The 15,541-nt window shown below is 44.0% G+C and overlaps 1 protein-coding gene across 4 annotated transcripts in view; it reads right to left on the minus strand.

Annotated features, from left to right (window-relative positions):
- Positions 1 to 15,541, minus strand: part of ETV6 (ETS variant transcription factor 6) — a 284,029-nt gene that overhangs the window by 49,179 nt on the left and 219,309 nt on the right. For all 4 annotated transcript variants that reach the window (XM_088837320.1, XM_088837317.1, XM_088837319.1 and 1 more), the window contains one exon: positions 4,897 to 5,061. In XM_088837320.1, the coding sequence (XP_088693446.1) occupies positions 4,897 to 5,050 (154 nt within the window). In that variant the 5' untranslated portion in view covers positions 5,051 to 5,061. The remainder of the gene's footprint in view (positions 1 to 4,896; positions 5,062 to 15,541) is intronic.

A 15,541-nucleotide genomic window follows, 5' to 3' on the forward strand; every position in this document is an offset into this window, starting at 1 on the left:
CCTATGCACGGATGGCAAGTGTCTGTAGAGCAAGTCCCCTACATACAAACCTTCAAGTTGCAAACTTTCAGAGATGCGACTGTGCTTGCCTTCTGTCTCCCATCGCTGATGCTCCTTCAGCTCCACCATCTCCCCCCTCTTGCCCCTCCTCCAGTCAGTAACTCTTCTTGCCTGGTCACTGGCTGCCAGCCCCTGTGTGCCAGCTGCTGGACTACACTACTATACTTTTCAAAGTACTATAGAGTAAGATAAAAAATGCCGTATTTATTGCTTTTTAAAATGTATTATTCGTGTGAAAAGCATTATAAACCTATTACAGTACAGTACTAAATAGGAGATTGTGTTAGTTGGGTACTGAGGCTAACTATGTTGAACTTATGCACAAACTGGACTTAACGAATCCGCTCTCAGAATAGAACTCATTTGTATGTAGGGGACTGACCAAAAGGAGAGCTTCAATCATATCTTTCTCCTGATCAGAACCTTTCAGTGGTTTCCTGTTATTTGCAAAATAACATCCAAACTCCTTAACTGGCTGTAAGATACTCTTGGGTTATGTCATAATTCAGCTAATATTTATTGAGTGCCAACCAGATGTCATGCCTTGTGCTAGACACTGGAGACACGGCAGCTGAACAGGACGCAGCCTGAACTTTCTACTCTGAGAGAGGATATGGAATAGAAAACATTCTCATGTATCACAGTGTGAACCCTGTGTACGTGTGTCAGGGGCCATGACAGAATTAGGAAATGCTCTGAGATAAAACAAACTGCAGAAAATTCTTAAAGAGATGGGAACACCAGACCACCTCACCTGCCTCCTGAGAAACTTGTATGCAGGTCAAGAAGCAACAGTTAGAATCAGACATGGAACAACAGACTGGTTCCAAACTGGGAAAGGAGTATGTCAAGGCTGTATATTGTCACCCTGTGTACTTTACTTATATACAGAGTACATCATACCAGATACCAGGCTGGATGAAGCACAAGCTGGAATCAAGATTGCCAGGAGAAATATCAATAACCTCAGATATGCAGATGACATCACCCTCATAGCAGAAAGCAAAGAGGAACTAAAAAGCCTCTTGATGAAAGTGAAAGAGGAGAGTAAAAAAGCTGGCTTAAAACTCAACATTCAAAAAAAGAAGATCATGGCATCTGGTCCCATCACTTCATGGCAAATAGATAGGGAAACAACTGAAACAGTGGCAGACTTTATTTTTCTGGGCTCCAAAATCACTGCAGATGGTGACTGCAGCCATGAAATCAAAACACGCTTGATCCTTGGAAGAAAAGCTATGACAAACCTAGACAGCATATTAAAAAGCAGAGACATTACTTTACTGACAAAGGTCCATCCATTTTTCCAGTACTCATGCATGTGAGAATTGGATCATAAAGAAAGCTGAGAGCCAAAGAATTGATGCTTTTGAATTCTGATGCTGGATAAGACTCTTGAAAGTCCCTTGCACTGCAAGGAGATCCAACCAGTCCATCCTAAAGGAAATCAGTCCTGAATATTCATTCAGGAAGGACTGATGCTGAAGCTGAAACTCCAATACTTTGGCCACCTGATGCAAAGAACTGACTCATTAGAAAACAGCCTGATGCTGGGAAAGATTGAAGGCAGGAGGAGAAGGGGACAACAGAGATGGCTGGATGGCATCACCGACTCAATGGACATGAGTTTGAGCAAGCTCCGGGAGATGGTGAAGGACAGGGATGCCTGGCGTGCTGCGGTCCATGGGATCACAGAGTCGGACTCAACTGAGGGACTGAACAGAAAAGGATCAACAGGACTTCCCTGGTGATCCAGCTGTTAAGACTCAGTGCTTCCAATGTAGGGGGAACAGGTTCACTCGCTGTCAGGGAAGTAAGATCCCACACGTGGTGCAGCCAAAAGGAGAAAACATAAGGACCAGCACCTCACCCAGACTGAGGCAGGGGGTGTGGAGCAAAGGAAGGTGGGGTGGAGCCAGGGATGTGCAGACGGGAGAGTCAGGGAAAGTGCTCCTGGAGAAAGTAGCAAAATTTGAAGAGGCAAGCAGACAAGGGTGAGGGGTGATGAGTAGTGACGAACAGTGTTTCAAACGAAAACTCGTCTCCACGGTCCTCCTCCACATGAACTGGCCTCACCTCCTCAACACCTTTCCCTCCTGGCGTCTTGCTCACCTTTCAGAGCTTTCAAAGTCTGGCTCGCCTACCACACAACTGAGCCTCATCTGACAAGCCGGCTGGAAATCACTTCTCTCTCCCTTAACTTCCTCAGCCAGCTCTCTTGTCCTCTGGCGTGGAGCTGCTCAGGGAACACTCACAGAATGAATTTCTACTGCTCCCTCTTAACCGTGGTTTTGACAACCGTGTTCCACCGAGCGCAACAGTCTGACACTGCCTCTTCCATCTCCAGGTGGGCTTCCTCACGGCCACCCAAACCCACTAAGTTAACGCTGCTCCAATGACCCGTCATGCAGTTCCATCCTTCACGTTCCAGACCAGCTCCACTCCTTCTCTGAGGCCCATTCGTCCTGCTCTCTCCTTCCCCAGCTGCCTCTGCCTTCGGGTTCAGTGTGATCCTGCCTTCAACGGGGTGCTGGGCTCCCTTCCAACCTCCCACACGGCTCACCTGCAAAGACCCGACAAACTGGCAAGGCTGTGCTGACAGGTTAGGTATGTCTCTGCTCCCAGCTTTAAGGAGAGTTGAGACGTCACCAGAGAAATAAAAATCAGCAACAAAAAGGAGCACCTGACAATGTTTCTGTGGCAGCCTGGATAAGAAGGGAGTTCGGAGAAGAATGGACATATGTATATGTATGACTAACCCCTTTGCTGTCCACCTGTAATGATTACATCACTGTTAATCAGCTATACTCCAGCACAAAACAGAAAGTTAAAAAAAAAAAAAAAAAGGCGTACCTGAGATATGAGGGTAGGCAGAGGCAGATTTACCAAGAGGAAAGCATGCCCAAGGTCTAAATCAAGTCAACTTAAAATACATCATTGTGTTTTCCTTTGTTTGCCCGACATGAATGACTTCTCTTGAACACTGATGAGCTAGCGTACTTTTCCCTCCAGATGGGGAACTTTGCCACTTTGAGTCTAATCTCTGAGTTTCCACTGGAATAGAAAAGGGCAGTGTTTTTGCATTAAATTAAAAGGAACTCTCGAGGTTCCTTTCAGGTTGCTTTTATTTATTTATATCGTTATTTTACAGTTTTCTTATCCTGAGGCTACAGAAAGAATCAATGATGGAAGATGAAATCTTTCAAGTATGTCTGTGTCCCTTCTAAAACCTTCACAGTGCCCTGGTTTTCAGCCGTAGAAGTTTTCAAGTTTCCATGAACATCTGTACTTCTGGGGGAAACTTCCCCTTTATCATTTCCTCCTCTAAACGGTTCTGCTGCAACTGGGAAAAGCTGGGGCGACACGACAGTTCTATGGACATCCTTATCTTGCCCTGTGTGACAGGTCGTTTCCTCAGGACGGTTAGCTAGTTTATTAACTCCTGGCTGGCCTCCAGGAGTAAATAAGGGTGAACGTAGCTGGGGACAAAGCCAAGACCTTGTGCGGGACCTTTGCCCTTAAGTCAAGGAAGAAAGGGTCTCTGCCAGACAAGTGACATCAAAGTGGGGGCAGGTCCTTGAATAACTGTCCTCAAGAGGCAGAAACCCGAGACTAAGGTTCCCCTTGGACATACGGAGTTCCCAAATCTCCTCTAAAAATCCATCAAGGGGACTTCCTCGGCAGTTCAGTGGTTAAGACTTCACCTTCCAACACAAGGGGAGCGGGTTCAATCCCTGGTCGGGGAGCTGAGATCCCACATACCTCGCAGCCAAAACATAAAACAGAGGCAATATTGTAACAAATTCAATAAAGACTTTGGAAATGGTCCACATCACAAAAAATTTAAGCAAAAAAAATCCATCAAGTGTGAGAAATGAAATCAGAAAGTCTGTTTGAGTTCTTATCCATACCAGCAATACATTTTGCAGGTACCAAAGCTTCTTACTAAAGAAAACTTTCCCATGTGGTCTTAGGAGCCATTATTTAGATAAATCTTTCTTGTTGGATGAGCCAGAGGAAACTGTCACTGGTATCCTTCAAGAGCTGTACAAACTATTCGGGTTTCCCTGGTGGCTCAGACGGTAAAGAATGCAGGAAACCTAGGTTTGATCCCTGGGTTGGGAAGATCCCCTGGAAAAGAGAATGGCAACCCACTCCAGTATTCTTGCCTGGAGAATCCCATGGACAGAAGAGCCTGGCGGGCTGCAGTCCATGTGGTTGCAAAGAGTTGGACACGACTGAGCGACTGATACCAACACACAAACTATTCAACGTAAGATTCACAACTTCCAAAAGAAATCACCTAAAGCTCTTTGAATTTAGGTCTCAAATTGCCTGAGTCACAAGGATTCCATCTTCCCCAGCCCTTCCCACCCATTCACTTGTTTCTCCTTCCCTTTGACTCCTCCTGCCTCTGCACCACTCATTCCCTGCCCTCTCCTGCCTTTGTTTTTAAATAAGCAGTTTGCATCCTACACTCATTCTCAAGCATCTTCTTCTGAAAGACTTCAGAATCAGAAACAAGGTGGAGAGAAAGGGCAAGAACGGATTTTCTTCCTTATATGGTGGTTCACTTGGATCCCTTAAGTTCCAGGGTCTACAGGTCTAAACTAGGTCACTGCTCCTAAAAGTCTCTCCCGGACCTGGAAACCCTTCCTCTTCTCCCCTCACACTGGCCCTCATCAGCAGGATCTGCCCTCCACTAAGCAGGGTCATTGTCTTTGCGTTCACGGAGACCTGACGTGGAGATCTCTTGGGAGGGTGAGTGGTGACAAAGGCCAGCGCTGGAGACCAGACTTCCCAGGCTGAGCCCAGGTCCAGAGTCCAGACTCTCACCTGAATGAGGAGACCGGTAGCGAAAGTCCTCTTTGGTCAGCAGTAGGAGAGCCTTGCCGTTCATCTCAAACGTGTTGCTGTCAATCGGCCTTAGAGAAAACTCGTTTTCAGCCCACTTGAGCCACTGGGCTACGTCATCTCTGCTCCAGAACATTGGCTGCAAGCCTGTTGGAGAGAGAGCAAGGCAGAAAGAAAAGAGAGAAAAAAGATCTCATCAGTTAGACAGCTGAAATAAAGGGAAAAGATTTCTGAATGGTTAACAAAACTGAGTCTCCATGTCTGAAGAGCCCTTAGGGTGCAACTCTGAATCTCAGGTAGAACTCTAGCTTCATAAGTGTCAAAGTGTGATATCAAATGACTTTTTTATTTAGAGGCAAAATGTGTGTTGGGGGCGAGAATTGCTTTTTGTGTCTTTAAGGAACCATAGGTTTCACAGCCCTGTTTTTCCTTGCCCAGCTGCAGTTCTAGGGGTATGTGGATTCCCAGTCGGTCCTGAAGGTGCAGCTCTATGGTGGCCTGAAGCACCTGAGGAGATGCAGAGTCATAATCACGTCAGTGGGCTTTGGAGGCTGTTGTAGAATCACAGGGCTTCCCTGGTGGCTCAGAGGGTAAAGAATCTGCCTGCAATGCAGGAGACCTGGGTTTGATCTCTGGGTCGGGAAGATCTCATGGAGTATGACATGACAACCCACTCCAGTATTCTTGCTTGGAGAATTCCATGCACAGAACTGATTTGATGGCAGCCCAGTGTCCTTTTGAAGTAAGAATGTTCCAGAGTGGGGCTTGACCTGCCAGAGATGCCAAATAATATAGTGTTCCCTGCAACTTCTTCTGGAAAGAGCAACTCACTTGTCTCGGGGGCACTATCAGCCTAGCCTCTGGGAATGAGAGGGCAAGGTAAGGATACCAGGTACTTGTTCATGTTAGAACTTCCTGGTGGGGGTGGCACTTGAACTCTGATAGGACCAGGAGTGGGGTGGAGGGAGGGTGGCCCCCGAGGCCAAGAGGATGGCTCAGGCTGGATCTCTGTCTGGAAGCCTGACTGTGAGTCTGTGTTTTCATTTTATTCTGTGGTTGTGGGAAACTGACATACCATACGAGTGGTTTAGAGAACAGTGATTCTCAAAGTGTGATCCAGGCACCCTTCCAGGTTCCCAAGACCATCTCAGGGTGTCTAAGAAGTCAAAACTCTTTGTAACAATATGAAGAGGTCATTTGTCTTTCCTGTTGTTGTTCTATCCTCAATCTTTCATGAGCATACAGTGGAATTTCCTAGCAGCTACACAGCAAGTGATATTAAAGCAGACACAAGAATCCAGCCTTTTTAAAAATGAAGCCAGACATTAAAAAGACTTCCAAAAATTTATGACAATGCCACTCTTTCACTGATTTTTTTTTGGTTTTGGAAAACATATTCATAAATACATATTTATGTTAACATATACTTGGCTTATTACTTTTTAGCAAGTTAACACATATTTTGATATATATTACAACAAACAGTAAAAATTTTTGGTTTTAATTTCCAATACAGTACACATAGATAGATAAAAGCGACATGAGCAAAGCTTTTTGGGGGTCTTCAATAATTTTAAGGGATCGAAAGAAATCCTGAAACCAACTGTTTAAGAACTGATGGGTTAAAAGCTAGATGCTCAAGAGTGCTTTATTCTCTAAAATACTGTATGAACTAACAGCTCAAATTGATTCAAAACAGAATCAATGTTTGCTAAGAAGAACTTCAGTCTGTTATTTACTGGTGGTTACTTAAACTTGCTAAGGGGACTCTGTGAGTGTGCTCTGACAGTGTCCTTCAGTCTGACCCTGGAAAGAAAGACCTTTCACCTGTCAGGCATCACAAAGAACTGGTCTATTTGGATGGGCTACTTTTCCTCCTGGGTGGAAGAGGAAATGGAATTGCTCAGTGCCCTTGAGAAGATTCGGGATCTCTGGGCAGGACCAGTGGCCCTGTCTTCTAGGGGGCTCCTTTGCAAAGTCTAGTTTTATGGAACAGCAGCTGGTTTCCTTGAACTCTGGGGGAGTCCTTCTGAAACTGGTCCACTGTGTTGGGCATGGATAAAGAACTATGGGCGCTGAAATCAGAGATGAGCTTCCCTGGTGGCTCAGATGGTAAAGAATCTGCCTGCTTTGCAGAAGACCCAGGTTTGATCCCTGGGTGGGAAAGATCCCCTGGAGAAGGGAATGGCTACCCACTCCAGTATTCTTGCCTGGAGAATTCCACGGACAGAGGAGCCTGGTGAGCTACAGTCCACGGGGTCGCTAAGAGTCAGACACGACTGAGTGACTAATACAGCAACACAGATGTTTTTTTCTTGGTTTTTAAGTTTCATAATTGTTTTTTTTTTTTGTCACATGGGGAATAAAGGGGCACTGTAAAATAACACCATGCAATATGTTACTGCTCTATGATCTTGAGAATACACACAGCCACTAAAGAATTCAGGGTTTTGTTTTGGACTCATGACTGGGCCAAGAAGCAATGCCTATGAAAGATGGTCCTTGAACATGGATGGACTTGGAGGGCCTTATGCTGAGTGAAATAAATTGGGGGAAGACAAATAATGTATGATATCACTTATATGTGGAATTTGAAAAATATAACAAACTAGTGAATATAACAAAGCAGAAGCAGACTGACAGCTATAGAGAAGAAACTGTAGTTACTAGTGGCAGGGGGGCAACTGGGGTGGGTGAAGTGGGAGGCACAAAGGATGTATGCTGCGACACGGAAATACAGCCAATATTCGGTGATAACTGCAATCTTTAAGACCTGAACTCTTAAAAGTTTTAAAAAATGGCTCTTGGACATAGGAGGTACCCCAACTCTTTCCAATGACCTTAAAGATGCATATCTGGGACCATAGGGAGGTGGGGATGGGCATGAAAACGGCTCAGCAAGATCTCAACTTCTGAACCAGTGAAGAAACCTTAAGAGTTGGCTTCCACAGTCAATGGTGTCACCTCTGAAGAGGAACAGCAGGGTGACTAGTTATTAGGGACTTTTCTCCTCCTTCACATGAGCAGCGAGAGCACAGCCAGCCCTTTGGGGACAAATGTGAGGACCGGCCAAGTGTGGCCGAAGGAAGTGCCTGGCGGTGAGAGGACCACAGAGCAGAAGATGCTCGGTCAGAAACAGGAAAAAGGATGGGGTTGCTTATTGGAAGTGCGAGTGCCAAGGCAAATACAGAACCGAATCCCACTCGGGAGGGGAAATGAGAGTAAAATGCTGAAGTTTCTGCAGAGGAGACACTGAAACAAGAGAGGCGGGTGAGAAGGGGGTGGGGGACACAAGTAGTAATTTGAGGTTCTTTATATTCTATGGAAGAAAATACTCATGAGTAATCTTTTCCCTAAATACAAGAAGAGTCACAGACTCCAAACAGACCTGCCGGTTGAGAACAACTGTTTCTCTTTTCACTTCCCATTAATCTCCCCTACAGCCCAGCCCCCGAAGCAAGCAAAACCATAACGCGGAAACCCCCTCGCCAGGGGACCCACTTTAAGGCTCTGGGCTTGTGGGCTCAGGGGACCCGGTGAATCCCAGTCAGTTCAGGAAACATCATGACGATTTCAGCAGTTTTACAAAAGTGACCCCAACAGACCAAGCTACCTGCTGGAGGCCAGGCTACAAGTTTATCAGAATCGCCACCGCTCTTCCAAGGAGAGACTGTGAACACATTTCACTGAGCTGGAAAGAGGCTTGATAATAAACTCTGGTGTTTGAGACTTCCCGGGTGGTCCAGTGGTTAAGAACCTGCCTGCCAATGCAGGGGGACACGGGTTCAGTCCCTGGGCAGGGAAGATTCCACAGTGCTGCAGGACAACTAAGCTCGTGAACAACTACTGAAGCCCGAATGCCCTAGAGCCCATGCTCCGCAACAAGAAAAGCCACTGCAATGAGAGGCCCACGCACCACAGCGGAGAGCAGCCCCCGCTCACCGCAACTGGAGAAAGCCTGTGAGCTGCAATGAAGACCCCAGCACAGCCAAAGATAAATACATTTAAGATAAAACAAACAAACTCTGGTGTTCAAAGTCAAGTCCCCCTGCTATTTCCTGAAAAAGTCCTGGTGTAGGATGTGCTTTGCTAGTCTAATTGAGGAAAAAGAAGCCCCCTTTGCTCAAACCTCAAGACCCTAAGGCCTGCGTGTTACAGCCTTGGACCCAGAGTCATCTTTTAAACACTTCGACCATCCAGCACTGTTGTGAGCACTTTATAAGTAAGTATCAGCTGATCTGACTGCATGCTCACAGCAACCCTATGAGATAGGTTTCAGGGTGAGGAAACTGAGGCCCAGTGCATTTAAGGGATTTGCTCAAAGGCTTGCGGCCAGAGTCACAAAAGGAGCTGGGATTCCAAACCAGGCCGTTTTGGATTCTGAGTCTGTGCTCTTCCGCACCACATTCTCTGACCCACGTTCTTCCCATTCAGATTCATTTTCAACATCTATTCGGGATTCAGAAAAGACTGAGGGAACTGCATCTTCCCTATTCAAGATTTTGATCCTGGGAGGTTTCTCAAGTTATCAACGAACTAAAAATAGAGCAAAAAATCCTGTAGATGCCTGGAGAAATACATTTATACAAGGGAAGAGTAAGGAGGTGGAGGCGGGACTCTGCTTTTAACACATCCAGGAGGGCTTTGCATCACCAGCTACTTGCTCACGGGCACTTGCTGCGTAGACACTGATCCTGAGGAGACAGCTAACAACGCATAGGGCAAGACCAGGGAGGAATGCATCACACGCAACTTGCTTCACACTTACCTTGTGCAACAGTAACTCAACAAAGGGACCTCCCTGATGGTCAAGTGGCTGAACCGAGCTCCCAATACACGGGGCCTGGGTTTGATCCCTGGTCAGCGAATTAGAGCCAGCATGCCACAACCAAACCCCGGCAAAGCCAAATAAATAAATACATATTTTTAAAAAACAATAAAGTTAGAGAACATATATGTTAATGATCGTTAGTGAAAAGAAAATAGATAGAGACCATTATTATACTGTGCCTACATCATGTTGCTCCCTGTGCACATAACAAGCCTGCAAAAGCCACCGTGACCCGCATTTGGAATGTCGTTTAACTTCAGAGGATAGCTGAGAATGATTTTATACAGAAGAAAGGAACTGCTATGCTTAAGAAAATTACTAACCATTCCACTGCACTTTTTCTCCCCACCAAGTGGGTCAAGTCAAGTTCATGGGGCTGTACCCTTTAATGACATACCCAGACCCTTAAACTTCCTTCTGATAGTTCTCCAATTCCACATTCAAAGGAGCAGCCACGTTCATCAGTACACGCTTAGCCTCATTTCAGACTTTCTGAGTTGTGTTTAAACTAATGATGGAAAGCGTGCTGGGAGGCAGGGACCTGGATCTTACTCCCAGGTCTGCCATTAAGTAACATGTGTTTCTGGGCCAGTCACTCAGTTTCTCTGTGGTTTCATCTGTTAAATGAGGGGCTTAGAGTATGTGATCTCTATTCCCTTCTGGGTTTAATATGGTCAACATGCTTCCACTTAATGTGAATCCTAAAATCCAAAGAACTTAAGCAGCCAGGACCTTTTCCTTCAGAGCAACTCCATGCTCACAACCATGACCCGGAGACTCTGAAACTTCCTGAAGGCTCCTCTGAATCACGGAAAACAGATTAAGTTACTTTAAATAGATGCTGGTGCTTATGAGTATTTTTACTATATTCTAATTCTTGAAAATTTATAACCCTGTAATGGGTTATTATTACCCAATAATAAACATAACATTTTAAGAAGGTGCTTTCACATGGATGACCTCAGGCTATTCTCCAAAAGGCCCCGTGAAACCCATTGCAGTCTCACTTCAAGTTGAAAGATGAGGAAATAGGGCCTCAGAGTCATTAGAGGATTTTGCTGGTTTGCATAATACTCATTTCAAGCTCTTTTGCTGTAGTAAACATTCATCAGAAGCAGCCTTTATCCTAAACATTCTGTATACACAGAAATTGGCTGCAGAATCAATGGCTTAGAGGACACAAGCAGAAAAGACAGAAGACAACCCCCACCCATCTGACTCATGAGGAAACTGAAGCTGGGAAAAGTTGAGTTTGAGCCCTCCTCAAGCTGTCCCAGGTTCCCTGACTCTTTCCAACCGCCCATGGAGTCTCATAACTTGATCTGATGACAAAGAACCATTCTGTTGCCCTTGACAGTGGGGAGAGCTATCATTTCCTTGCTTAGTCATCTTGCCTTTGGATTAAACATCCTTCATCGGTCCAAACAGAAGTTCGGTACTGCCTTTTTCAGAGCCTCACCAGCCTGCCTGCCTCCTCCTGAGATCCTCTGTGGCTCCCATTCCTAAACGTAGTACCAGAGGCAGGACTTGAACCTTTCTATCTCTGGACAGTGTTTTTATTAATAATAATAGCGAACACTGAGCATTTACGCAAGTCTTCACCACAATGATGATTCTTCTCATTTTATAAAGGAGAAAACTGCAGTACACAATAAGTGGAAATGGTGGAGATGGGACTGAAAATCAGACCCACTCAACACCACCAGACGGATTCTCAAGTGGCCCCTTAGACTGAGGTTCCACATTCAACCACCCTCGGATCAAAAATATTCCAAATAAAAAAATTTTGGAAAGCTCCCAAAGGCATAACTCGAATTTGCTGTGTGCTGCCAACTATTCACACTGCGTTTACATCGTAGTCACAACAGATTACATAGCATTTACATTGTGTGAGGAATTATAAAGTTATCTAGAGATGACTTAAAGTACATGGGAAGGTATGTGTAGGTTATATGCAAATACTATGCGATTTTATGTAAGGGGCTTGAGCATCTATGGATTTTAGTATCTAGCGGGGAGAGGGGGTCCTAGAATCACTCTGCCACGTGGATACCCAGGGATGTCTGGAACAGCAAACACTTAGAAGCATTTATTGTGTGCCAGGCACTGTTCTCAATGTCTTCTGTTTGTAACTCATGTAATCCCCACAGGGATCCTATACAATAGAAACATTCACCATCCTTATTTACAGAGGAGAAAACTGGAACACTAGGAAATTAAGCGACTGGCCAAAGTCACACACCCAGTGGAAGAGCCAACATTTGAACCCAGTCGGTCTAGCCCAAAGTTCCTATTTATTAATTTCTTGCCTCTCTAAGGTTATTTTGGTGTTTTGGCAGGACATTAAATTCAGGATTAAAAAAAAGAGAGAAGTTTCAGTGATTGTGTGAACTTTCACAGTATTTAAGCAAGTAGGCACAGAGCACCAGCTCGGAAACTCTGTGTCCCTGCTGTGTGATCTCGGACAGGTTTCTTAACCTCTCTGAGTCTCACTTGCCTCAACTGGAGAGTGAGGACCACTCTCAACTTGACAATTGAGTGCCACTGAATCACAGATGATACGTTTGTCAAATGTGCAGATGACATAAAGCGAGTACAGAGTAAGATGATACAATGATGGTAGAAGAGACAAAGGACGGTATTCGGCACAGAGCGAGCATTTCACAGTTACCACCATGACTGTTTTTACAATCTCCCTATCCTGCGCATACATAGCTGCTGTTTGTAACCCACCTGTGAAGAAAGTATGTTAACCAGGATTAGATTTTCACCTTGCCGTTTTCCATCATCATTCCAGGCTGCAGCAGTCCCTCCAGACTGAGCCTATATCTAGTCTCATCCATACTCCACAGCTTCTTGTCAACTTTGCCTTTGACAAGCATCCGTTACCTCAACAAGTTACTGACACAGTGCTGACTAGCTGAGGGCTGAGAAGAGAGCCTTCTGGTGACAAACCAGCCACCTCCTTTTAGATGGATACTGGAATGAGTAGCTATTCCCTTCTCTAGGGGATCTTCTTGACCCAGGGATATAACCTACATCTCCTGCTTGGCAGGTGGATTCTTTACCACTGTGCCACCTGGGAAGCCCTGGCCCCATTTGCATACAGGTGTTCAATTATCAACCCACCTAACTACTCCAGTATTTAAACTACATCTTTCTAGTTCAGCCATAAAAGGAACCATCCAAAATACAAATAAAATGCTTTTTTGATGTCCAGAAATACAATAACTACAAAATCTACAGAACCTTTATTGAATAAGATGAAAAAAAGGAGCAGGTGATTGGGTCCTAAGTGCTAGGAAAAAAAAAATAACTTTTTCCTAAGTGCTCATAACATACATGTTTGAAAATCTCTCCTGAATTTCATCTGTAAGTTGTATCAGGTCAGCTATTTTTAGTCTGTACATACCCCCTTTTCTCATTTTCTGAGCATAGGGTAAATAGTGGTTCGTATTCTCTCTTTTAGGAGCTCTTCCATTTCCTGCAAACCTTAGGGATCACTATCAGTGACCTTTCACCCTTGTAAATTCTCTATTCTGGGATATCATCTGTCTGGGCCAAGAGCCTTGAATCTATTTAGAATGACTTAGATTCGTTTCTATAATCAACTCATCCTCCTTGGGCTTCAATTCCCTTATGGCAGTTTGTACTACCTGTTTCAGTCTGACAATCACCCTCCTTGATGGAAGAGGGGGAGGAAAGAGAGAAGTTGTCCAGTTTTGTTTTCTCTTTGCCACCAACTCAGCCTGTACTGAGACCACGCTTGTTCTCTTTCTGCCCCTCCAAACACACCATTTTCTTAGGTATCTCCCATTGTTTTTAGCTCACTTAGCTTTAACATTCTAGATCTAAAAAAAACTCCCCTTTAAGAGAAATATATGACATCCCTTATACGTGGAATCTGAAAAGAAAGGATACAAATGAACTTACAAAACAGAAAGAGACTCACAGTCCTGGAGAACAAACTTATGGTTGCTGGAGGGGGTGGGAGAAGGGAGAGTCAGGGAGTTTGGGATGGACATGTACACACTGCTGTATCTGAAATGGATAACCAACAAGGACCTGCTGCATGGCACATGGGACTCTGCTCAGTGTTACGTGGCAGGCTGGAGAGGAGGGGAGTGTGAGGGAGAATGGATACATGTACATGTATGGCTGAGTCCCTTCGCTGTTCACTTGAAACTATCACAACACTGCTAACCAGCCATACTCAAATACAAAATAAAGTTTTAAAAAAATAAAAATCTCTCCATTATATATCCAAAAAATTTTTTTGTTGATGTATAGTCGATGTAGGATATTATAAAAGTGCACAGTAATTCACAATATTTAAAGATTATACTCCACATATAGTTATTATAAAATACTGGCCATATTCTCTGTGTTGTATAATATATCCTTGTAGCTTATTTTACACTTAGTAGTTTGTACCTCTTGTTCCCTTCCTCCCATCTTTCTCCTCCCTCCCCATCGTCTCCACTGGTGACCACTAATTTCTTCTCTACACCTGTGAGTCTATTGTTTTTTTGTTACATTCACTGGTAGGTTGTACTTTTTAGATTCTACATATAAGTGATATTATACAGTATTTGTCTTTCTCTGATTTATTTCACTTAGCAAAATACCTGCTGGGTATATCCATGTTGTTGCAGATGGCAAAATTTCATTTTTTGTATTTAAAAAAATTTTTATTTTCAGTAAGTTGTTCCTTCCTCCTCTTAAAAAATCTGAGCTCATTAAACTGGTACACAGAAAACAGTGGGAAGATAAACTGCCATGATCTTTCTGGTAAATAATGTGGTGATAGTTCAAGGGCCCTATAAATGTTAACTTTGGGGAATTTACCTTAAGAAAATAATTTCAGACAAAGAGAAACTGTTCATGCACAAAGATGTTCACTGCAGTATTATTTTTAATAGTTTAAAAAACTGGGAACATCCATAAGGAAATAGTTAAGGAATCTATAAACAACATCTCTGGTAGGAATGATGCAGCCAATAACACAATATTTATAAAAAGTAAACTCCAATACTTTGGCCCCCTCATGCAAAGAGTTGACTCATTGGAAAAGACTCTGATGCTGGGAGGGATTGGGGGGCAGGAGGAGAAGGGGGCGACAGAGAATGAAATGGCTGGATGGCATCACCAAATCGATGGACATGAGTCTGGGTGAACTCCGGGAGTTGGTGATGGACAGGGAGGCCTGGTGTGCTGTGATTCATGGGGTTGCAAAGAGTCGGACACGACTGAGCAACTGAACTGAACTGATCTATATATGTGGAAAAATCACCAAATAACATGTGGACATATTTATTATAATCTCAAACAACTTATGGAAAAATATTATAAGGCAACATAAAAATATTAACAGCAACCATCACTCAACCAAATGACAGGTGATGTTTACTGTCTCCTTCCCATTCTTTATTTCCCAATTCTCTCTATTAAGCATGTGTTACTTTTATATTTAAAAAGATCTATTTAAAAATGGAGCTAATCAGAGAATGTCCCCTCAATAGCTTCATCAGATTCTTTCATCGTCTTCTTCCTTCTCATTCCCTGTGCAGTTGATACGCCAGAATTCATTTTCAAGAGCACCCTGATTCTTTAGACTTGGTTTTGACTCCTTTCAGATCACGGATCCTTAGGTACATTTTCCCCTCAACTGAAATCATTTGTCTTCTTCTAGTCAAGAGAAGACATCTGCTCATGCCTTTTAATTCTCTTCCCCAATTCCAAGATGATGTTTTCATTCTCACCAAAATTTCCCATCATTTCTACTTGGTCAACCAA

Source organism: Moschus berezovskii, chromosome 6, assembly GCF_049115385.1.
Source record: "Moschus berezovskii isolate FMDL1 chromosome 6, NW_MosBer_1.0, whole genome shotgun sequence".
NCBI lineage: Eukaryota > Metazoa > Chordata > Mammalia > Artiodactyla > Moschidae > Moschus > Moschus berezovskii.